Source organism: Staurois parvus, unplaced genomic scaffold (genome assembly GCF_062004578.1).
Source record: "Staurois parvus isolate SC_StPar_1 unplaced genomic scaffold, SC_StPar_1.0 ptg001252l, whole genome shotgun sequence".
NCBI lineage: Eukaryota > Metazoa > Chordata > Amphibia > Anura > Ranidae > Staurois > Staurois parvus.
The window spans coordinates 2,296,058-2,322,451 of record NW_028319048.1 but is presented as its reverse complement, the minus strand read 5'-3'; the positions used below and the strand labels follow the sequence as shown (position 1 = coordinate 2,322,451).

At 46.0% G+C, this 26,394-nt stretch overlaps 1 protein-coding gene across 1 annotated transcript in view; it reads right to left on the bottom strand.

Moving 5' to 3' along the window:
• Window positions 1-25,305, bottom strand: part of LOC149437874 (uncharacterized) — a 29,696-nt gene extending 4,391 nt beyond the window's left edge. The window contains exons 1-3 of the mRNA XM_089660556.1: window positions 25,002-25,305; window positions 23,064-23,193; window positions 19,932-20,002 (exon numbers count right to left, since the gene is read on the bottom strand). Coding sequence (XP_089516682.1) covers window positions 19,932-20,002; window positions 23,064-23,193; window positions 25,002-25,299 — 499 coding nt within the window. The 5' untranslated portion in view covers window positions 25,300-25,305. The remainder of the gene's footprint in view (window positions 1-19,931; window positions 20,003-23,063; window positions 23,194-25,001) is intronic.
• Between the last annotated feature and the right edge of the window lie 1,089 nt (window positions 25,306-26,394).

The window sequence follows — 26,394 nt, the reverse complement described above, 5'->3', positions numbered from 1 at the left end:
CTCCTCCCCTTAATTTTTTGGAGCTGTTTTTCATGGAATATCTGTATGCGTTGATTGTGGATCAAAGCAATTTATATGCACAACAATTTATCGCAACCAAAATTCAAATCTTGACAGACCATTCGCATGGAAACTCATTACGGTTTCTGAATTTACATTTTTTTTGGACCAAACCCTCAACATGGGCATTACTGAAAAAAATGAATTGCGGTTGTATTGGTCCACAGACCCGATTCATCATATGCCGTGTTCTCTGCTGCCATGGCCAGGTATAGATATGAGAGTATAATGTGTTTTATGCATTTCAGTGACAATACACTCTGTCATCCTCGGGGTGACCCTGAATTTGACCGGCTCCACAAAATTCAGCCCCTCGCAAATCACCTTAACCAAAAATTTGCAGATGTCTATACTCCCCAGCAAAACATCTGCGTTGATGAGTCCCTCATTCATTTTTCTGGTCACCTGACATTCAAACAATTTCTCCCCAGCAAGCGTGCCAGATATGGGGTCAAGATGTAGAAGACCTGTGAGAGGACAACAGGCTATACTTATAAGTTTCGGATTTACGAGGGAAAAGATGTTACGTGGAGCCCCCTGGATGCCAAGACTACATGGGGAGTAGTGGCAAGATAGTTTGAGACTTGGTGTCATCATTTCTCCATATGGGGTACCACAAATACGTGGACAATTTTTATTCAAGCGTGCCACTATTTAGACATTTGTACAATCTTGGAACTGGCACATGTGGCACCGCGTGACCTAATGTGTGCCCACCATTAGAAGTGGGTGGATGCAGGGCGGTATATTCTAATGGTGGGCATACCACACACTTTTTCTGGCAGAGATTTCTTCTCTTTTTTTCATTCAGTCCACAGGCTGCATACAAAAACAAAGAACATAACATATACACCCAACAAGGACCAGCGACGTACTGGTACATCACTGGACTTTGAATGGTTATACCAGGTAAGCCTGCACCCTATGACTAAGTGCTTCGCATGAAACGCGTCAGTGTCAGGGGCTACAGCATCCTGACATCTTGCCGCCGTTGGCGGCCATCTTCACACACATGCCTCTTTGCGAGTCTCACCATTCACAGAGGCCGGTTTAGGAGTGTCCCGAGACAGTGGTATCATTTGAGGGGTCCTTAAAGGCACAGGCGCAGTAACCGGACCATACCTGGAAGTGATTGTCCTGGCTGACCCGATGAGACGATTATGATCTCAAATGCGTTTTGATAGCACACTTCTGGTGAGTGCGCAATTCACATTTCTCATGTTTTCATCACATCATTGATTATAAGGAACTGAACTCCTAGAATTCAGATATGATATGACCTAAAAGTCTACAATTTGGATTTATTCTTACTGATTGACGTTCTAGCCATTTACTGGTGGTAGAATACCACCGTTTGCACCTGAATAATATTGTACTTATAATACAGTATTGCTTGACTTATAATGCTTCACAGATTCATCTAACAGCGCTGCACTATTTCTTGTATATTATCCACTTTTCGAGGTTTTATGGTACCTTTAGGTGTCCTAGCTGCTGTCACTTTATAATAGCACTCACATACCCTAACTTTTGACTAAAATAAATATAATCAATAGAATCCAAATGCGAATACGTCTATGAGTATATAGTGAGATGTTGATTTTCCCTCTGAAAACATGCTTGGCACGAAAGGCTTAAGGGAACCAACACGCTGTGACGTCACGCCGCCGGAGCCACCTGTTGGTCCAGCGGCCATCTTTACTCATGGTCAGTGTACCTGTTTTTATACTACTGTACTGTCATTTCTTGGATTAAATAAGTTTACTTAAAAAGTACTACACTATGGGCACCTTTCTTATGGCTTCTTTATGGAGCCATTACGTTTGCAGAGCCAGTGGAGATTACAAGTTTGACCCAATATCCAGAGGAAGGGAATCCCTGAAAGCAGGTGGCTGACCCTATCCATCCTAAAGGGGACCTCTGGAGTAAGCAGACATCATCCATTGACTGCTGCACTGCCCATTCCTAGACGGATGTTCTACATACACCTACCATACCTCCTAACCTAAGTGCCCTGAGGTGGATATATTAATGTGCATATGGTAAGTGCGCAATCCTATCATTTCTTCAAAGCATCAGCATACTGACATTTGCTCACTTCTGGATTCATCTCACTATATACTCATCAACGTATTCGTATTTGGATTCTATTGTGATTATATTTACTGTATTTTAGTGCTGCACTTTATTATTTATATTGGTATGTAAACAGCGGTTGCACCATGCATGTGAGGTGTTACCGCAAACGTCAGATCAAAGGCAGTAATTCTAGCACTAGACCTCCTCTGTAAATCTAAAATGGTAGCTTGTAATGGCTTTTAAAGCATTGTCTATGGATATTAAAAATGTTTGCAGTTTGTCACCATTGCACGGGGCATGCGCAGTTTTAAAGCAAGTCATGTTTGGTATCTACAGTCAGGTCCATAAATATTGGGACATCAACACAATTCTAACATTTTTGGCTCTATACACCACCACAATGGATTTGAAATGAAACAAACAAGATGTGCTTTAACTGCAGACTGTCAGCTTTAATTTGAGGGTATTTACATCCAAATCAGGTGAACGGTGTAGGAATTACAACAGTTTACATATGTGCCTCCCACTTTTTAAGGGACCAAAAGTAATGGGACAGAATAATAATCATAAATCAAACTTTCACTTTTTAATACTTGGTTGCAAATCCTTTGCAGTCAATTACAGCCTGAAGTGTGGAACGCATAGACATCACCAGACGCTGGGTTTCATCCCTGGTGATGCTCTGCCAGGCCTCTACTGCAACTGTCTTCAGTTCCTGCTTGTTCTTGGGACATTTTCCCTTCAGTTTTGTCTTCAGCAAGTGAAATGCTCAATCGGATTCTGGTCAGGTGATTGATTTGGCCATTGCAGAACATTCCACTTCTTTCCCTTAAAAAACTCTTTGGTGTCTTTTGCAGTCTGCTTTGGGTCATTGTCCATCTGCACTGTGAAGCGTCCAATGAGTTCTGAAGCATTTGGCTGAATATGAGCAGATAATATTGTCTGAAACACTTCAGAATTCATCCGGCTGCTTTTCTCAGCAGTCACATCATCAATAAATACAAGAGTACCAGTTCCATTGGCAGCCATACATGCCCACGCCATGACACTACCACCACCATGCTTCACTGATGAGGTGGTCTGCTTAGGATCATGAGCAGTTCCTTCTCCATACTCTTCTCTTCCCATCACTCTGGTACAAGTTGATGTCGGTCTCCTCTGTCCATAGGAAGTTGTTCCAGAACTGAGAAGGCTTTTTAGATGTCGTTTGGCAAACTCTAATCTGGCCTTCCTGTTTTTGAGGCTCACCAATGGTTTACATCTTATGGTGAACCCTCTGTATTCACTCTGGTGAAGTCTTCTCTTGATTGTTGACTTTGACACACATACACCTACCTCCTGGAGAGTGTTCTTGATCTGGCCAACTGTTGTGAAGGGTGTTTTCTTCACCAGGGAAAGAATTCTTCGGTCATCCACCACAGTTGTTTTCCGTGGTCTTCCGGGTCTTTTGGTGTTGCTGAGCTCACCGGTGCGTTCCTTCTTTTTAAGAATGTTCCAAACAGTTGTTTTGGCCACGCCTAATGTTTTTGCTATCTCTCTGATGGGTTTGTTTTGTTTTTTCAGCCTAATGATGGCTTCACTGATAGTGACAGCTCTTTGGATCTCATCTTGAGAGTAGACAGCAACAGATTCCAAATGCAAATAGCACACTTGAAATGAACTCTGGACCTTTTATCTGCTCATTGTAATTGGGATAATGAGGAATAACACACACCTGGCCATGGAACAGCTGAGAAGCCAATTGTCCCATTACTTTTGGTCCCTAAACAAGTGGGAGGCACATATGCAAACTGTTGTAATTCCTACACCGTTCACCTGATTTGGATGTAAATACCCTCAAATTAAAGCTGACAGTCTGCAGTTAAAGCACATCTTGTTCGTTTCATTTCAAATCCATTGTGGTGGTGTATAGAGCCAAAAATGTTAGAATTGTGTCGATGTCCCAATATTTTTGGACCTGACTGTATTTACTCGGCATACCATCATATTTTATATCTTACCAAATAATTGGCCAATATATTGTGTTTTTGTGCATTAAAAGTAAAGAAAAGTGTATTTTTTGCAAAAAGTCTGCATTTGAAAAATCACTGCGCGAGTACTATGTGACATAAAAAATTGAAGCACCCACCATTTTATGCACTAGGGTGTCTGCTTTAAAAAATATATAATTTATAAAGTAATTTCCTAGCAAAAAATACTGATTTTTTTCATGGGAACAAAACGTGTCAGAAAAGGCTTGATCTTCAGGTGGTTAGAAGAGTGAGTGATGTGTGGCATAAACTCCTAATGCTGGGCATAAAACGCCCCCACCCCCCAAAACGACCCCTTTTTGGAAAGTAGACACCCCAAACTATTTTCTGCGAGGCATGTTGTGTCAATAGAATAATTCACTTTTTTTACCACAAGTTTTTGGAAAATGACAATTTTTTTTTACACAAAATTGTCTCTTAAATTATTTATTGCTCACACGTCATGGATATACAGTTGTGTTCAAAATAATATCAGTGTGTGGAAAAAAGTGAATAAAGCTGAAAATCCTTCTAAGAGCTTTTATTTCCATCCACACAAATGCATTGGGAACACGACACATTCTATTCCAAATCACAACATGAAGAAAAATACATCAAATTTGTGTTGTTCCTCTAAAAAAATTAAAGAAAAGTGAATATTAGACGGTTCAAAAAAAATGGCCGTGTTTGTATTCTTCTTTACAAACTCCAACATTCACTATATAAACTGAGAAATGTTTGAAGATTTTGCTTTCCTTTGAATGACTTCATGAATATTTGGTTGTAGTCGCACTGTTTCTGAGAACTGCTGTACATCTGTGTTGCATGGAGTCCCCCAACTTCTGGCCCCTGTGATCAGGTATTCCAGCCCAGGATGATTGGACCACATTCCACAGTTCTTCTCTATTTCTTGGTTTTGCCTCAGAAACGGCATTTTTGATGTCACCCCACAAGTTTTCTATTGGATGAAGATCCGGGGATTGGGCGGCCACTCCATAACATCCATCTTGTTGGTCTGGAACCAAGATGTTGCACGTTTACTGGTGTGTTTGGGGTCGTTGTCTTGTTGGAACACCCATTTCAAGGGCATTTCCTCTTCAGCATAAGGCAGCATGACCTCTTCAAGTATTCTGATGTATTCAAACTGATCCATGATCCCTGGTATGCGATAAATAGGCCCAACACCGTAGTATGAGAAACATCCCCATATCATGATGCTTGCACCACCATGCTTCACTGTCTTCACAGTGTACTGTGGCTTGAATTCAGTGTTTGGGGGTCGTCTGACAAACTGTCTCCGCCCACTAGGCCCAAAAAGAACAATCTTACTTTCATCAGCCCACAAAATGTTGCCCCATTTCTCTTTAGGCCAGTCAATGTGCTCATGGCAGATTGTAACCTCTTCAGCACGTGTCTTTTTCCCAACAGTGGGACTTTGCGGGGACTTCTTGCAGATAGCTTGGCTTCACATCGGCGTCTTCTAATTGTAACAGTCCTCACAGGGAACGTCACACCTTCTTTCAACTTCCTGGAGCTGATTGTTGGATGAGTCCTTGTCATTTTGGCTATTCTTCTATCCATTCCAATGGTAGTTTTTCACTTTCTTCCACATCTTTCAGGTTTTAGTTGCCATTTTAAAGCATTTGCAATCATTTTAGCTGAGCAGCCGATCATTTTCTGCACTTCTTTATATGTTTTCCCCTCTCCAATCAACTTTTTAATCAAGGTACGCTGTTCTTCTGAACAATGTCTGGAACGACCCATTTTCCTCAGAATTTCAGAGAGAAATGCACTGTAACCAGCATGTCCAACATTTGCTGCCTTCCTTCCTTAAATAAGGGCAATAATTGCCACCTGTTTTTCAAAGAATGAATGACCTCACTAATAGAACTCCACACGGCTATTATTTTGAACACGCCCCTTTCAATGAGTGATTCAATGACACAGAATCAGCAGCATGCATGTCATGACTGTTGGGTCTGTTGGATTTCTATGACTCTACTACACCTGCTAGGAAATTATTTGCCATGTAGAAATATCATTTCCACCAAAAACAGTGATTGATCCGGTTAGTGATGCCTGACTGCTATTATTTTGAACACAACTGTATGTGGAATTACTCCCCAAAATACATTCTGCTACTTCTCCCGAGTTTGGAGGTACCACATGTGAGAGACCCTGATTACCTATCACAGATTCGAAGGCCCTGAAATGCCAGGATAGCACCAACCCCCCCCCCCCAAATGACCCCTTTTTGGAAAGTAGACACCCCAAGGAATTTGATAAGAAGCATGGTGAGTGTTTTGCAGATCTCGTTTGTTGCCACAAGTTTTTGGAAAATGAAGAAAGAAAACAAAAATATAGTCTTTATTTTCTTTTTTTATATTTCAAAACCTTGTGAGAAAAATGAGATCTGCAAAATACTCACTGTAGCGAACTAGCCCATCAGAGTTGGACGCAGAGTTCCCTTTTTTTTCTTTTCTTTTTAGTGGAAGTATTCCTCAGCCCTTCATTCCCTACCCCCTCCCTTCCTGAGAGGCAAACGTAATCTCCTGTGGGTCAACCCAGGTTAAGACATCCTGAGTCCGGAGCCAGGCAGTCTGCGAAAGTGTAACCTTCCTCTCCCATCATAAAACAGATAAGGCAGCTTCTTCCCGGACTTAAAAGAAATTGAAACTTCACAGAACCTAACAGTTAAAGATGACAGAATGAAATGAACATTCCTCAAGTCAGGTTTTTTTCCCCCTATTTTTCATGTCATGGATTATGACAGATGTTGGTCCTAATTCAGAGTTCTCCTGACCCCTCCCAAAACAGCGTAATGGCCAGTACTCAGAGCCACCCCCCCCTTGCAGAGGGATTTTTAAAAAGAGACAGGCTGGATGCTAAGAGACTCACATCTCCCAAAAACCATCAAGATACCACCTGGGGAGACCCTTTCGCTCTGCAATGTGGATCTGCTTACAAACCAAGGTCTATTGGCAAGTAACTTAACCTGTAACTTCCTTCCTATTATCTCTTTGCTGTATCTTTATATACATATATATATATTTTCGTGACATCTCTTTGTAAATATTTTATTGCACCTGTTTGACTCTTTTAGTAATAAATCTTTCTTTCTGAAAGTGTTAAACTGTTTTTAAGCGCTTACTTGCAATTCACGAATTCCTGCCTTTTGAAGAGACGCTACTGTGTTTGTTTAATTCTCTGCCCAATTGGCCTGCGGGGTCCGCATTGGACAGGCGACTTTTCAATCATTATAGTGTATATTTGATAACAAGAGTTTCCTTCTTCTCTGACAGAAAAAGATGGTGGTGGCAGTAGAAGGTTAGTTGCGTAATTAACCCGACCCAGTAACAAGCGCATTCAGGCTGCAGGCACCGATTGTAGCCCATTAGCTGGACAATCGCTATGCAGGGTTCAGCTGGATGGGGCCTTGTTACGCGTGTCACACCGCGGTTTTAGATCGGCCGGTCCTTCGGTCACGAGTTTGGTGAGAAGGTCTGGGGTCTGACGCCGCGGGCGTGATGTATTACTGTTAGTCGCGGTTGTGCGATTGTCGCATGTTGGTGGCGGCGACTGTGCGATCGTGACACTCACCATGCCTCTTTTTAAATTCCTTGGGGTGTCTACTTTCCAAAAAGGGCTCATTTTTTTTTGGTGCTATCCTGGCATTTCAGGGCCTCCATAACTGTGATAGGTAATCAGGAAGTGTAATGAGGAAGTTACGCACCTTCAGGCTTTCAAAGTGGTCATTTGATTTCAGGCTCCTGTATGTGGCTAGGCTCCCAAAAGGTCTCACACGTGTGGTACCCCCATACTCGGTAGAAGTAGCAGAATATATTTTGGGGTGTAATTCCACATATACCCATGGCTTGTGTGAAAAATATACAATTTAAATGACAACTTTGTGTAAAAAAATGGTTTTGTAATTTTCCAAAAATGTGTGGAAAAAAAATAAATCTTCCATGACCTCAATATGCCTCTCAGCAGATAGCTTAGGGTGTCTACTTTCCAAAAAGGGGTCATTTGGGGGTGTTTGTACTGTCCTGGTATTTTAGCACCTCGAGAAATGTGATGAGCAGTCAGAAAGTAAAAGCTGTGTAAATTCCATTATCTATACCATAGTTTGTAGATTCTATAACTGTCACACAAAGCAATAAATATACACTTATTGTGATTTTTTACTAAAAGCATGGAGCAGAATACATTTTGGCCTAAATTTATAACCAACTTTGAGTTTACTATATATTTTTTATAGCTGAAAGTAAAAAATATTGTTTTTGTTCAATGTTTTCGGTCTTTTTTTATTTAAAAATAAAAAAGCGCACAAGTGATCAAATACCACCGAAAGAAAGTTCTATTTGTGTGAAAAAAGGATGTACATTTCGTTTGGGTGCAGCATTGCATGACCGCGCAATTATCAGTTAAAATAGTGCAGCGCCAAACAGCAAAAAGAGGCGTGGTCATTAAGGGGCGTAAATCCTCTGGAGGTCAAGTGGTTATATACAGTAGATAGAGAGGAGAGGAGGAGAAAGACAGAGGAAAGGCGGTCATTATATACACTATATTGGCAAAAGTATTGGGCCAGCCCTCCAAATCATTGGATTCAGGTGTTCCAATCCCCTCCATGGACACAGGTGTATACAATCAAGCCCATAGGCATGCAGACGGCTTCTACAAACATTGGTGAAAGAATGGGTCGCTCTCAGGAGCTCAGTGACTCCAAGCGTGGTCCCGTGATAGGTGGCCACCTGTGCAATAAGTCCATCCGTGACATTTCCTGGCTACTAAATATTCCACGCTCAACTGTTAGTGGGATTATAACAAAGTGGAAGCCACTGGGAACAACAGCCACTCAGCCACCAAGTGGTAGGCCACGTCACATGACAGGGCGGGGTCAGCGCATGCTGAAGCACACAGTACGCAGAAGTCGCCAACTGTCTGCAGAGTCAATAGCTAAAGACCTCCAAACTTGGTGTGACCTTCAGATGAGCCCAACAACAGTGCGTAGAGAGCTTCATGGAATGGGTTTCCATGGCCGAGCAGCTGCATCCAAGCCTTCCATCACCAAGTGCAATGCAAAGTGTCGGATACTGTGGTGTAAAGCACGCCGCCACTGGACTCTAGAGCAGTGGAGACATGTTCTCTGGAGTGACCAATCACTTTTCTCTGGCAATCCAATTGAAGTGTCTGGGTTTGGCGGTTGCCAGGAAAACGGTTCTTGCCTGACTGCATTGTGCCAAGTGTAAAGTTTGATGGAGGGGGGATTATGGAGTGGGGATGTTTTTCAGGGGTTGGGCTTGGCCCCCTAGTTCCAGTGAAGGGCACTCTTAAGGTGTCAGCATACCAAGACATTTTGGAAAATGTCATGCTCCTAACTTTGTGGGAAGAGTTTTGGGATGGCCCCTTCCTGTTCCAACATGACTGCCCACCAGTGCACAAAGCAAGGTCCATAAAGAGCCAGTTTGGGGTGGAGGAACTTGACTGTCCTGCACAGAGTCCTGACCTCAACCCCATAGAACACCTTTGGGATGAATTAGTGTGGAGACTGTGAGCCAGGCCTGCTCATCTTGAGATAGACAAAGGGAAGGCAGTCATTATATAGACAGAGAGGACATAGACATGTGCAGTTATTTTTGTTCCGAATCCAAATTCTCTCCCGTTATATTGTAAAGCGCTCAGCAAACTGTTGGCCTCATAAATCCTGTATAATAATAATACATTTTTCATTTTTTGGGAATTCAGATGTATCTGAATTCCGAATTACAATATTAACAAATTTAAACAAATCTGAAATAATGAAACAAAATTTGGCCAAAATTCCATTTGAAAACACATTTAAAACAAGAGTGGAATAAAATAGGACAGAAAATAAAGGAATAGAAAAGAATAGAATCAATTAAATTACCGTATTTTTCGGTCCATAAGACGCACTTTTTTCCCCCCAAAAAAGGGGGGGGAAATGTCAGTGCGTCTTATGGAGCGAATATAGAGCGGCCGGTCCGGTATTTCCATCGCCACCGTGTCAGAATACCGGGCCGGCCGCTCAGCTCTGCAGCGGGACCTTACCTGTTCCTCTATCCATCCGCGCTGTCTTCCCGGCTTCTGTAGTGTCGGTGTTCGGCTTGACAGCCGGATGCCCAGTGCGCATCCGCAAGAAGCGGTGCTCTTTGTGAATGGTAAGGCGGTACCTGGGACACATGACAGATCCCAGAAGCCGCCGGACCAATCACAAAGCGCAAGTGCTTCTCGCTCATGCGCACTTGGCACCCGGCTGTCCGCCGAGCACCGACACTACAGAAGCCGGGAAGACAGCGCGGATGGATAGAGGAACAGGTAAGATCAAAGAACAACTCCACGGAAGTAAGAGCGGGTACCTGTCAAATTCAGGTCCCCCCCCCTCCCCAAAGGTCAGCAGTCATCTCCTGTACTGTCCACAGTCTCTGGTCATCTCCTGTACTGTCCGCAGTCTCTGGTCATCTCCTGTACTGTCCACAGTCTCTGGTCATCTCCTGTACTATGTCTGCAGTCTCTGGTCATCTCCTGTACTGTGTCTGCAGTCTCTGGTCATCTCCTGTACTATGTCTGCAGTCTCTGGTCATCTCCTGTACTGTGTCTGCAGTCTCTGGTCATCTCCTGTACTATGTCACCAGTCTCTGGTCATCTCCTGTACTATGTCCTCAGTCTCTGGTCATCTCCTGTACTATGTCCTCAGTCTCTGGTCATCTCCTGTACTATGTCTGCAGTCTCTGGTCATCTCCTGTACTATGTCTGCAGTCTCTGGTCATCCCCTGTACTGTGTCCGCAGTCTCTGGTCATCCCCTGTACTGTGTCCGCAGTCTCTGGTCATCTCCTGTACTATGTCCGCAGTCTCTGGTCATCTCCTGTACTGTGTCCGCAGTCTCTGGTCATCTCCTGTACTGTGTCCGCAGTCTCTGGTCCTCTCCTGTACTATGTCCGCAGTCTCTGGTCATCTCCTGTACTGTGTCCGCAGTCTCTGGTCATCTCCTGTACTATGTCCACAGTCTCTGGTCATCTCCTGTACTGTGTTCGCAGTCTCTGGTCATCTCCTGTACTGTGTCCGCAGTCTCTGGTCATCCCCTGTACTATGTCCGCAGTCTCTGGTCCTCTCCTGTACTGTCTGCAGTCTCTGGTCATCTCCTGTACTATGTCCGCAGTCTCTGGTCATCCCCTGTACTGTGTCCGCAGTCTCTGGTCATCTCCTGTACTATGTCCGCAGTCTCTGGTCCTCTCCTGTACTATGTCCGCAGTCTCTGGTCCTCTCCTGTACTATGTCTGCAGTCTCTGGTCATCTCCTGTACTATGTCTGCAGTCTCTGGTCATCTCCTGTACTGTGTCTGCAGTCTCTGGTCATCTCCTGTACTGTGTCTGCAGTCTCTGGTCATCTCTTGTACTGTGTCTGCAGTCTCTGGTCATCTCCTCTACTATGTCTGCAGTCCATTAGTTCAGAATATTTTTTTTCCTGTTTTCTGCCTCTAAAACCTAGGTGCGTCCTATGGTCAGGGGCGTCTTATGGAGTGAAAAATACGGTAGAATAGAAAAACATAGAACAGAAAATTAAAGAATAGAAAATAAAAGAGAAAACAGAACAAAATTCAATAGAACATAAAGTAACAGAATAGAATCAATTATAATAGAATAGAAAAATAATAGAATAGAATAAAAAAGAAAGTATATAATTGTCTTCCGAAATTCAAATTTTGTATAGAATGAATTAAAAAAGAATACATTAGAATAGATTATTCAGGGGCGTGGTCTGCCGCGATCCGAGATGGCCACTTAAGCAAGGAGCTCCCGCCGGCCTGAGACATCCTGCTTCTTTCCACGGAGGATTGGGTGAGCGCAGGGCACACAAATATGGGGAAAACGGACCGGAACACATCCGGTTCCCGGTCCCATTCCCCGCGGGCCCCTAGTCAGCACCCAGCAAGGCATATCAAGGAGCTATTCCGCTCCCAGCAGAGGGACAGGCTGCAGGTATCCCCCTCTCCCTCTCCTTCTCCCTCCCACCCTTCCTCTGAAGCTGCAGCTAGCTCACAGAGCACAGTCTCTGACACAGTGCCAGACTCTGTCCCCAACATGATCTCTCCTCTGAATCCCATGCTTTATCACTCAGAGATCTCCATGCGGTGGCAGCGGATATTAAAGTCACGCTCACTACTGACCTACGTGATGACCATCACTCCCTGGGCACCAGATTAGTGGGGGTGGAACCAGGGGCGGACTGACCAGCATCTCATGGGGCCCGGGGTCAGTATGGGGCCCCATGAGATGCCCCTGGTACCTTTTTCATAGGCTTTTTTGAGTTTGGGCAAGGACACAGGGGCCCCATGATCCCCTATTGCCCGGGGGCCCCATGAGTTGTCAGTCCGCCCCTGGGTGGGACTCTCTACCAAACAAAATACATATGCAATAGTGGAGATACAGCAGATGACCGCCTCCCACGCTTCAAACATCCGGAAATTCTATAGACACATTGAGGATTAAGATAATCGTGGATGCAGACATACCATCAGACTCCGCGGTTTGCCAGAATCTGTGGAACCAAACGAGTTTCCTAGACCGGTTGTGGCGATCTTTAATGACCTTCTGGGCCGTCCGCCTGCAATGCCTATTGACCTGGAACGTGCACACAGATCGCTGCTCCCCAGGGGCAGAGATACCGACCCCCCCAGAGACATAGTATGTTGTCTAGTTAGTCTCCCACTTAAAGAGGATATCCTCAAATGCGCCAGAGAAAGAAGACGCCTCTTGTATCGGGGGTCAGAAATACATCTGTTCCAAGATCTCTCCAACCTGACCCTGCAACAAAGGCAGGAACTTTGCCACCTATTGGACTCACTCCGCTCCCACAACATACCCTACAGGTGGCGATTCCCCTTCTACCTTTCCGCACGGGCGCACTGCCAATCTGCGGGTCCCTGAGGATTTGTCCAATTTCTGCGCCTCTCTGGATATACCATTAATCAACCTTCCTGACTGGTACAGAACCATGTGGATCCCATCTCCCCCAGAAACTAGACCGGAATCCAGTGCAATGGAGTGGCAAGGCCCCCTTTCTCGCTGACGCCGCTCGGTTCCCACGACCCCTCCAAGACCTCCCTAAAGGGGCTCTACTACCATATCCAGCCCAACGGACTTGCCTGCGCACCGAAGGCCCCGCCATGATGCTTAAGAGCCCTGCACTTCCATTTTCTTCTAGCCCTCTCATCCACAGTGTATTACCAGCTTACTACCGGCTCCAGACCCTCACACCTCACCTCCAAAGTTTATCTAGAAAACCCTCCGTTTCTTTGATCCTATCATTGTGGGCCTCGGAATTCCCATCCTGAAATCCTTCCCTCAACTGCTCCAGCCTGGACGTCCGGACAGACTGGAATACAATCATCCACACACCTTTGGAGGCTTCCTGGATCTCATTCTGCAACCCTCGCAACCCTCGCCATCCACTTGGCTGTCCATCTGTCACAGTCCACCTCGCTTTGCCTCCCTTCTCTAAAGGCCTTTTTATGGCACCGCCATTAGTACCTCAGATTGCAGCCACCTGATTTACATCCGAGTCTCCATTTCCATTAAGCCCCTCCCACATTGCCTTTGTCAAGTATACGCACACCTCGACTCAGCGGACGACTTCTGGAAGATCCCTGTCCTATTGCATTCCCCATCCACTCAATCCAGGACTCAGCCATGAAGCTTCTGAGGTTTTTCGGTCATCTATTTGAGGGGTCCCATGCTCCCCCTTCTACACCACACTCAACTCGCCTTGAACTGTTCACCAAAGACCACTTGCAGAGAACACCCCGAGAAGATCCTGACATCAGATATCCTTTACCGTTTATTAGTTCATGAATGGGGTAGCAGGTGGAGACCGGGTTGGGCAGTGGGGGGCCAGTGGGATTCATTGATTGTTCATTTTTATTATTGCATTGTTGTTTTATACCTGTGAGCGAGCATCACCTCAATAGGCTCCCTGGATGGTAGTCCCCTGCAGAGATTGGTAACCCCTCTTCTGCTTTTGCATCTCCATCCCTCCCATTCTCACTCTCGGGGTTACGTCTCCATTGTTCCATCGTAGGCCCCATGACATTGGCTGCTCCCTCCCTTCCCTCTCCCCCTGCAGGTGCGTGCTTATGCGCATTCCCCAGACCTACATGAGGTACTGCTCGACTCCCTTGATGCCTTGAGAGCAGACCCTCTCGGTAAATTTCCCGGTTTTCTCTCCTTTGTTTTCCTTCTTCCATGTAATGTTTTATACATTGTATGCTGGCTGCCTAGTTGGTCATTTTGCACATGCTGGTCATCCTATGTTTTCATTATTGTTATGTATCCAACTTTCAATTCCTTAGGTAGGTAGTGGTACTGCTTGCCCTCCTCCTGGGGAGAGCAGGGAGTACCTACCTTGGCCTCACCCGTAGCCCTACCTCAGAGAGATTTTGATACCTGGTCTGCTATTGAACGCTCTTATTACCATACTTCTATTTCAAATTTCCTAGGTCACGTTTCAGCCTACATTCCACTCACTCCCAAATATGTGATATCTACCCGCACTAAACCGCTGTGTATGGTATCCAGATATCTATCCCTCTCACCGCTGTTACTCCTCATACACTTAATTCTAATTTCTCAAGGCATTCCAAGTCACTCGTTCTATCAGGGGAGGGCTGCTATACCACCTCATCCGACTGAACATAGAAGTTCTTTGTAATGATTGCCCTGCCCTCGCCCTTCCTCTACAGTCCCCACATTTTAATCTTCTCAGGGTCCACCGGACGGTGGGCTCCCCCATTTTGGATCTTCGCCCACCTCGTTCCCCACACAATGGGCTCAGTGAGCACTTACTGATTTCAGTCGGCTACCTCCATTTTCTCTCCTTCTCTCCTCGCTTTCTCTCTGTAAGGGATTTCCAGCAAGACGACTCGTGACCGGAAATGCGCGATCACGCATGTGCACACGCACGGCAAAGATTGGCACCAGACGGCCTATTTAAGGAGTGTCTCTGCTCACCTGACTCTGATTGCTCTCCTGATACTGACCTGACTCTGATTGCTCTCCTGATACTGGTTCCTGACTTAGGCTCTGCTCCTGACCTTGGCTTTTCCTTCTGATTCTGTACCGTGCTGCCCGACTGTTGATGACCCTGGCTATTCCATGACGTTGCTCCTGTCTCTTGTCCTCACTACCTGCCTTGCTCTGGTACACGCCTGGCAATCTGCAAAACCTGCCCTGCCTACTACTCCTGTGCCAAAATCAGAGGATCATCAGCCTTCCAAGGTCATCATCTGCAAGAGCTGCAAACAACAACTACTGGCACTCTTGTTCCCCTGGGTCCTAGACTCTCTCTGTTACTAATCTAGCGGAGTCAGGATTAGTGACACAAGTGAGGCCGACCTCGTCATTTCAGTCTCCCATCAGGTACGTGACACTCTCCCTCTACCCCTTTTTTCTTTTTTTTCTTCCTTCTCTCCCATTCACAAGTGGACTAGCTGGTCTATTCCTTCCCTTCTATCCGACCTAGCAACCGAAGCAGAGATCTGTTCCAAATTGACTGACTACTTCTCAACAAACCAAACTCCAGACACCTCATCCGCAGTGTCCTCATAGCTATAGCCGTGAAACATAAACGGGACAGACAAGAGCGTCTACAACATCTTACAGATAGAATCCAATTCTTAGAAAAGGCCCACAAGCTTACTCAAGCCGTGTTGACATTGACTGAACTCACGAACGCTTGCTCACAGCTCCTAACCAAACTGGGTAAGGCAGCCAAACGAGATATATTTTGTTGCAGCAGCTATTTTATCAATTTGCGAATAAAAGCGGAAGATTCATAGCCAGAGCCCTTCAAGCAAAAAAGTCGAGCATGACAGTCCACAAAATCAGGGGTTTGGATGGTGCTGTCGCCACATCAAATACTGACATCTCTTCTCATTTCGAGCAGTTTTACAACACCCTATACAACCTCCCTCCTGAACGTCCCCCATCTGAAACCGATAAACCCAGAGCCACTCTGATCTCTGACTTCCTTCATCTTTATAGCCCCGCTGTCCTTCCTGAGGATACGGCACAGACTTTGGAACAAAATATTACATCCGAGCTGTCAAACAAATGAAACCTGGTAAGAGCCTGGGCCCCGACGGTTTGTCGGTAGCTTACTACAAATCATTTTTAGACATCCTGAGCGACCCTTTTCTCTCTGACTTTAACACCTTCTCCTCATCCCCCCCGCCACGACATCGCCTCTTAGAAGTGCACATCACAGCCATACCCAAAGGTGGTAAGGATGCAACTTTGGTATCCAATTATAGGCCCATCTCCCTCCAGTAGATGTCAAAATATTTGCGAAAATTCTTGCCAATCGTCTCCTTCCCTTACTCCCCTCCTTGATCAATTTAGATCAAGTGGGTTTCATTCCTGGCATGGAGCAAGAGATATTGCCACTAAGGCCCTTAATCTCCTCCACTGGCTTCACAAATATAATACCCCCGGGTTCTTCCTTTCTTTGGATGCTGAAAAGGCCTTCAACAGAGTGGCATGGGACTATCTGAAGGCGTCCCTGCAGGTGATCGGTTTGAGAGAACATATGCTTAATTTCATTATGGCCTTCTATTCTGGCCCAACGGCACAGGTTCGCGTGAATGGCCATTTGTCGAACCCCTTCCCCCTCGGGAATGGGACTCATCAAGGATGTCCCCTCTCCCCGCTCCTTTTTGTACTATCATTGAAACCACTGCAACGCAAAATCTGTTCGAATCCCGATATTAAGGCATTAAAGCAGCAGCTCAAGAATACAAAATTGCTGCTTATGCGGATGACATCCTATTGTTTTTGCGAGTCCTCGAACCACCTTGCCCAATCTACTGAAAGATTTTTCATTCTTTCAAATTCTTTCGAACCTCAAAATTAATTATTCTAAGTCCTATGCCTTTAACATCACTCTTTCTTCTGACATGGTATCTTTTTGCCAGTCACGATTCCCGTTTCATTGGGAAAAGGAAGCCCTAACTTATCTGGGCATCCAGCTCACTCGTAACCTAAAATGACCTATATGCCAAAAACTTTGTCCCATCTCTCAGATCCATTCAGGAAGACCTTACTAAGTGGCACAGTCCTTGACTCTCATGGTTCGGGAGGGCTGCTCTACTCAAAACGAACGTATTCCCTCGCCTCCTCTATCTTTTTCAAACCATACCTATTCAACTACCACCTGCCTTTTTTTACCTCGTGCAGAAGAATGTGCTCATTGTTTCTCTGGAATCACAAGCATCCGCACATTTCATATTCCCAACTGGTTCTCCCTAAATCTAAAGGAGGGTTCGGGCTCCCTCACCTACAACGTTATCACTGGGCTTGCCATCTTTCCAGAATTATAGATTGGCATGCTATATTCGACCACCAAAGCTTGGGTGCAATTAGAGAACTTGTTTTCCCCCTTCCCCATAGCATCGACCCCCTGACTTCTGGTGAAGCATACACCTCAGGCCCTCCTCACACATTCATTGTTGGGATCTACTCTGAAAATCTTCCATCTGACCTGCGAGTCGGCCTCCATTTCGGACGCTCCTAACCCCTTAACCTCTCTCCGCCTAAATCTCGCCTTCCCTCCAGGCATGCATAAGGCCTTTCTATCCAGACATTGGCCACATAGCCAGATGAAAGCAGAACACTTTTTCCAAAAAGTCCAATTGAAGCTCTACTCTTAGTTGGAGGGCAGCATGAGAGATCGTACTTTCTCCTTTTGGACTTACCTCCAAATTAGGCATTTTCTGCAAACGCATGAACACCGTCACAAATGGACCCGTCCTCTTACCCTCTTTGAATCTATTTGCTCTAAAGCTGAACCCCAGAGGCACCTGATTTCATTCGTTTACCTCCTCCTAGTTGGCGGTGGGAACCATGACTCCCTCCCCGCATGCCGAGCATGGAGCAGGGCCCTGGAAACAGATTTCTCCTCTTCAGACTGGGACCAAATATTTACATACTCCCACAAATGCTCGTTGAATGTATCAACGCAAGAAAACAGCTACAAACTGGCATCCCGTTGGTACCGTATCCCCTCTAGAATCCATCACTACAATCCCTCTCTGCCCAACAAATGTTGGAGGTGTGGGGCACCTGATGGGTCTCTTTTCCATATCTGGTGGTTATGCCCAATTATCCAGCCCTTCTGGCAGGAGGTTCACCGGATAACCTCGGCCCCCGGGCAATAGGGGATCATGGGGCCCCTGTGTCCTTGCCCAAACTCAAAAAAGCCTATGAAAAAGGTACCAGGGGCATCTCATGGGGCCCCCTACTGACCCCGGGCCCTTGGGCCATGCCCGAGTTTCCAAATGGTCAGTCCGCCCCTGCTTCCCAGACGCCTTTATTTTAAATCACTTGCTATGCATATGCTCAACGCAGCTAGACTCTGTCTACCTGGTCTATGGAGATCCACGCACCCTCGTTTAATACAAGACTGGCTCACACGTTTGGGAAAAGTTGTGGAGATGGAAGAGCTGATAGCTTCATCACAAGATAACCCAACCAAATACTCCCATATCTGGTCTTGCTGGACTCACTTTCAAACAACCCCTGAATTCCGTTCCCTTATGGGTCTCACGATTGTCTGACACACGTTTCTACCCTCTTCGGGTTGCTTTTAGTTGTTGTGTCCTTGAAGCCTTCACACCGGTAATATGCCTGCCTATACTGCCCCCTCCCTAACGCCCTCCCTTCCCACTTTGATCTCCTCTCCCCCTCCCTTCCCTTGCCCCCCCCCCCCTTTTGTTTTTTTTTTCTTCTTCTCTCTAGCACCCCTAATCCCTTCTCCTTCCTTTCTGACTTCTTTTTATTTTATCCTTTATCTTTCCTTTTTTCCTTTCAATTCTGCATGTCCTACTTTATTCTCCTCCTCCTGCCCTTCCACTTTTTTCCCTGCCCATAGGCGACCCACACTCATACCCATATGTAAATTGCAATATATGTGCCTACTGATTCATGCAGACCTCCTCCCGCACACGGGTAACCATTACTTGTAACCCCCTTCACAGCTCCCCCTTTTATTTTTGGGTTTGCTTAATGCTCTCAGTGCCTGTTTTCCTCTTCAGGATATATTTAGTCTTTACGCACTTCCTCTGCCCCCTCACCTTGCCTTTATACGATGTTAGGCACATGGGGAACTAAGTGCCTGAACTTACCTGTATTGTGGTTCTCCGTTGCCTTATTATGGTTTTGGGTTTTCAGTGCCTTCACCCTTGACGTGACTGTCGCCTCTTCTAATTGCCTACTAACATTACTAACATCATTAATATTATGTATGACATGCGATCTTTGTCTATGTTTGTTTACCTAACAATCTCTCTATGTATGGCTTTTGTTCATTGTTTTACAATGCGTTTTCCTTTTTTTTTTATCACACTTTATCGCTTTGTACTAAGTGTATATTGTTTATGCTATGTACTTTCCTAATAAATTTTATGGAAAAAAAAGAATAGATTATACAATAATAGAAAAGAAAAGAACAGAAAAGACTAAAATACTTTACGAACGTATACAATTTTTGAACTGAGCTATGGTGACGTGAGTAGAGATTGACAAAGACACTGGGAAAATTTTGCTGAAAAAAATAGAAATTCCCATTACGATCACACAGTTTTCATATAGCCCATATACCTTCAAAAACACACATGGAATGTCTGGGAGATAGAGAGAGGAGAGACTACCATGACATGAACAGGGGAGAGGAAAAAACAACCACATGACAAAAATACCCCAAATACTAACCAGTTAGTTCTCGGGCAGTGTTCAGTAGTTCTCTGAACAACCCAACTTCATTCTGGATATTGATATTTACACTGAGAGAAAAAATATTTGTTATAAATCCATTACATGTGAACTATATTCATTGCTAATGTTTTTTTCATCAAAGACTGAGAGACCTCATTGCAGGAAATGCCTCTAATATGACCTCAATCCATGTTAGACGTCTGAATTAAACTGGTACTAAACCCCAAACTCTGCATTCACTATATCCGCTCTCCCCGGACCCTGCATTCACTATATCCGCTCTCCCCGGACCCCGCATTCACTATATCCGCTCTCCCCGGACCCCGCATTCACTATATCCGCTCTCCCCGGACCCCGCATTCACTATATCCGCTCTCCCCGGACCCCGCATTCACTATATCCGCTCTGCCCGGACCCCGCATTCACTATATCCGCTCTCCCCGGACCCCGCATTCACTATATCCGCTCTCCCCGGACCCCGCATTCACTATATCCGCTCTCCCCGGACCCCGCATTCACTATATCCGCTCTCCCCGGACCCCGCATTCACTATATCCGCTCTCCCCGGACCCCGCATTCACTATATCCGCTCTCCTCGGCCCCCGCATTCACTATATCCGCTCTCCCCGGCCCCCGCATTCACTATATCCGCTCTCCCCGGCCCCCGCATTCACTATATCCGCTCTCCCCGGCCCCCGCATTCACTATATCCGCTCTCCCCGGCCCCCGCATTCACTATATCCGCTCTCCCCGGACCCCGCATTCACTATATCCGCTCTCCCCCCGGACCCCGCATTCACTATATCCGCTCTCCTCGGACCCCGCATTCACTATATCCGCTCTCCCCGGACCCCGCATTCACTATATCCGGTCTCCCCGGACCCCGCATTCACTATATCCGCTCTCCCCGGACCCCGCATTCACTATATCCGCTCTCCCCGGACCCCGCATCCACTATATCCGCTCTCCCCGGACCCCGCATCCACTATATCCGCTCTCCCCGGACCCCGCATCCACTATATCCGCTCTCCCCGGACCCCGCATCCACTATATCCGCTCTCCCCGGACCCCGCATTCACTATATCCGCTCTCCCCGGACCCCGCATTCACTATATCCGCTCTCCCCGGACCCCGCATTCACTATATTTGCTCTCCCCGGACCCCGCATTCACTATATCCGCTCTCCCCGGACCCCGCATTCACTATATCCGCTCTCCGGACCCCGCATTCACTATATCCGCTCTCCCCGGACCCCGCATTCACTATATCCGATCTCCCCTGACTCTGCATTCCCTATATCCGGTCTCCGTGGACCCTGCATTCATTATATACTCTCTCCTCAGACCAGGAGCGGACTGACCATTTGGAAACTCGGGCACTGCCCGAGGGCCCAGGGTCAGTAGGGGGCCCCATGAGATGCCCCTGATACCTTTTTCATAGGCTTTTTTGGGTTTGGGCAAGGACACAGGGGCCCCATGATCCCCTATTGCCCGGGGGCCCCATGAGTTGTCAGTCCGCCCCTGCCTCAGACCCTGCATTCACTATATCCGCTCTCCCCGGAACCCGGATTCACTATATCCGCTCTCCCCGGAACCCGGATTCACTATATCCGCTTTCCCCGGACCCTGCATTCACTATATCCGCTCTCCCCGGAACCCGGATTCACTATATCCGCTTTCCCCGGACCCAGTATTCACTATATCTGGTCTCCCCGGACCCCGCATTCACTATATCCGCTCTCCCCGGACCCCGCATTCACTATATCCGCTCTCCCCGGAACCCGGATTCACTATATCCGCTTTCCCCGGACCCTGCATTCACTATATCCGCTCTCCCCGGAACCCGGATTCACTATATCCGCTTTCCCCGGACCCAGTATTCACTATATCTGGTCTCCCCGGACCCCGCATTCACTATATCCACTCTCCCCGGACCCGCATTCACTATATCCGCTCTCCCTGGACCCTGCATTCACTATATCCGCTCTCCCTGGACCCGGCATTCACTATATCCTCTCTCCCCGGACCCCGCATTCACTATATCCGCTCTCCCCGGACCCTGCATTCACTATATCCGCTCTCCCCGGACCCTGCATTCACTATATCCGCTCTCCCCGGACCCTGCATTCCCTATATCCGCTCTCCCTGGTCCCTGCGTTCACTATATCCGCTCTCCCCGGACCCCGCATTCACTATATCTGCTCTCCCCGGACCCCGCATTCACTATATCCGCTCTCCCCGGTCCCTACATACACTATATCCGCTCTCCCCGGACCCCGCATTCACTATATCCGCTCTCCCCGGACCCTGCATTCACTATATCCGCTCTGCTCGGACCCCGCATTCACTATATCCGCTCTACTCGGACCCCGCATTCACTATATCCGGTCTCCCCGGACCCCGCATTCACTGTATCCGCTCTCCCCGGACCCTGCATTCACTATATCCGCTCTCCCCGGACCCTGTATTCACTATATCTGCTCTCCCCAGACCCTGCATTCACTATATCCGCTCTCCCCGGACCCTGCATTCACTATATCCGCTCTCCCTGGAACCCGCATTCACTATATCGCTCTCCCCAGACCCCGGATTCACTATATCTAGTCTCCAACAGTACACACAACATGGAAATGTAATTATTTTAGTAAGTTTAAACGGCTAAATACCTTTTCCCATCAGCAGTATATAGCAGTCTTGTGGCTTCTATCAGTGTCCAGCAGAGCACTGGTTAAAGCATGTAGGCGGAGTTTTCTTTCTGCTCTAGGAGGATGCAGCACCACTGACCTCTGTCTGGACAGTGCTGATTGGCCCTGTGCTGATCACATGCACTCTCCCAAGGGCAAAAAAAAAAAAACCTTTCCAGCAATACACACCAAAATGAGCATGTGCAAAATGCCTACAGGTCAGTCTATATTATCAGGAGATAAGAGGCAATCACTTGAACAAGGGATGGCATAGAGAAGACAGGATTAAATAGCCTTTTTACACAGTGCGGAGGATTAACCCCTTAGGTTCCACAATGAGTATAACCAGCATGCTTTGCTGCATCTACAGACTGATTGTACTGTTGTGGGTTCAGTAACACTTTATCTCTGTCACAAACACCCCATAGTACATTTTTAGTTCTTACCTGTGTATAAGAACCGGGACAATTAGATCATGGAAACTGTCCTCGTTATTGAATTCAGCCATTACTCTGTCCACATTTTTATTAAAGTCCTCAACCCATTTCACCTCCTGGTTTAGCGGCCGCAAATTTCCTGAAAAATATAGAAAATGTATTGAAAGTTTAAAGAAACTGTAATGAGTTTACGTTGTCAGTCTCCTCTGTCAGATGTCACCTTTCAGGCAAGGAGAATGATGTCTGGGAGATGGATAGTTGCTCTGAGTTATTGGATATCCTGCAAATGTCCTGCAGTTATGTGTCATATTCCGGAGTCATAGTTACACAATCCCATCGCACACGTTCCTGCATTGTACAACGACTGGATGTATAGTGGGGGCTGCAGGGACCAGCGGCTGGAACCGTGACACATCAAGGAACAGAAACATCACCAGCACACCGGGTTTCTCCAATGTGGGTCGGAAGCTATTAACATGTAATTACATAGTTACAAGAAAAGCAAACTTTTGGAGTCTCGCAGGACCCCTTCATCAGACATGTGACACATCCCATTCTTGATGAAGGGGTCCTGCGAGACTCCAAAAGTTTGCTTTTCTTGTATCTATGTAATTACACAATAAAAGCTTCGGACCCACATTGGAGAAACCCGGTGTGCTGGTGATATTTCTATTCCATATTCTGGAGTCAGGTCCTGGCGCTGTGAGGTGGAGAGACCTCCTGCCTAATGTTGTCTGCATTGTCCCACCCTTCTAGTGACACCCATTATGGGGAAAAGTCTTCCTTCCTCTGAAACCAATGATGGAAAATATTCTCATCTCTGATTAATGGTGCATAATGTTTTTCTTACCACTGACACCAATGTTGGGGTATTCTTCCTTCTATGGACTGTCATCTATTAGGAGGAACTTTTCCTGCCAATAATGCTGTAACATTTCCCTTCTTCTGACCATTGACACTAAGGCATTTATTCTCCCACTGACCTCCAATGTGATGGCATTTTTTTACCTCCTAAGAACAATAGCTAATCTCCATGTTACCCTCTGCACTCTATGTACATTCTTTGCATGCTGTATGCTGTGCTGTACATTACACACCCCTTACCACTGCCCTCTCTGTGATATGTGGTACATTACATACTGCTAACCACTGCACTATATGTTATGTTGTAAATTACATACTTCTGGTCACTACACTCTATATTCTATGTTGTACATTACACAGCTTTGCCTCTGGCACTCTAGAAGCTGTGCTGTACATTACAATCTGCTGGTCAATTAGTTCATTGTCTCATCAGTTTCTGGTTACTATGTAGTTGCAAACTGTTCTAATGAAATCATTCATAAAGGTAGGCTCAGATAAAGTGTTAGCTCCCTGCCCATATTTTGTGTGATGAAAAGCATATGCAATGGAAGAGTTTCCATGTTTTTGGTCCTTTGTCCTTATATGTATGTGTGTCTGTGAGACTGTCATTTGTGGCACAGTAATTACAGAATATATTGGGGGTACTAGGGCTGTGGCATACAATATGTGTGCAGTGTATACAGTCTCTGCACATAACTGTCCCTCATTATGCCATCGCCAATATACAACACAGTGGAGGTGATTTACTAAAACTGGAGGGTGCAAAATCTGGTGCAGCTCTTCAAAGAAACCAATCAGCTTGCAGGGTTTATTGCCAAAGCTTAACTAAATAGGCTGAAGTTAGAAGCTGATTGGCTCCCATACACAACTGCACCAGATCCTGTGTGCTCCAGTTTTAGTGAGTCTCCCCCACTGTTGTCATGCTCCCTTCCCCCATGGCATGCTGTACGCCCCCATATATCATCTTCACACCAGCCTGTCCCTCTCTCGGGTTCTACATTCGGGATGTATGGTTACTGCACATTGCTTTGACTATTGATAATAACATCACTGAGGTCATTTTAAAGGTTCATAAAATTTTACCCAGCTGAGCAAAAATCTCTCCTGTCTGGAACCTGTTCAGTGTTGACATCCCCCGATTATCCACCATCAGTATTGACTCAGTGAGCTCATAAGGGATTCTCCTAATGGTAGATGCTCCTGGCCATCTTCCAGCCTCAACGTGGGCAACAAACTCTCCGCCATCGATGACATATTTGCAGGAGTCGATGAAGGCGGATTTCCCATTTCCCGTTAACCCGAAGAGCTGCAAGATGACCCGATTATAACCTTCATTTCCTTCAACGTCACGAAGACGGAAATTTCTGATGTTGTCGCTCATTCTGCAGTCCTGTGGGATCGAACTGATGTGAGAAAGAAATATCTGTCAATAAAATCATTCACGGGAAGTCTGTGGAGGACATCATGGCTTTGCTTTTAAAGTATACGTCCCAATTCCAGCAATCTGGGAAGATGGTAATCCATTCCTAACTCTGGAATGACAGTTCTCAGTTCCAACCACAATCATAAAGTGAAAAGGGGTCTTCTGAAGTATTTCTACTTGCTTGTAGAAAGTTACTTTGTTAGCAAAAAAATGTATTGATCTACAAGAAGGGATTATCTGTTGAATCAAGTAGTCTTTTTAAGAAGATGCAATAGAATTTTGGATCTCTCTTCCCTCTATATCAGTGGTCTCCAAACTGTAGGCCATGGGCCAGATGAAACTCTTTTCTTGACATTATCCCTGGGGAAGATTCTCATTTATACAAAACACTATTCCTCCCACTAACACCAATGACAGGGCACTATTCCTTACACTGATACTAGAAACGGATCACTATTCCTTCTATTGACACCAATGATGGGACACTATTCCTTCTATTGACACAAATGATGGGACATTATTCCTTCCATTGACACCAATGATGGGAAACTATTCCTTCCATTGACACCAATGATGGGACACTATTCCTTCCATTGACACCAATGATGGGACACTATTCCTTCCATTGACACCAATGATGGGACACTATTCCTTCCATTGACACCAATAATGGGGCACTATTCCTTCCACTGATACCAATGATTAGACACTATTCCTCCCACTGACACCAATGATGGGGCACTATTCCTCCCACTGACACCAATGATGGGGTACTATTCCTCCCACTGACACCAATGATGGGGCACATTCCTCCCACTGACAGCAATGATGATACACAATTCCTCCCACTGATACCAATGATGGGGCACTATTCCTCCCGCTGACACCAATGATGGGGCACTATTCCTCCCACTGACACCAATGATGGGGCACTATTCCTCCCATTGATACCAATGATGGGGCACTATTCCTCCCACTGATACCAATGATGGGGCACTTTTCCTTCCATTGGCACCAATGATGGGGCACTATTCCTTCCATTGACACCAATGA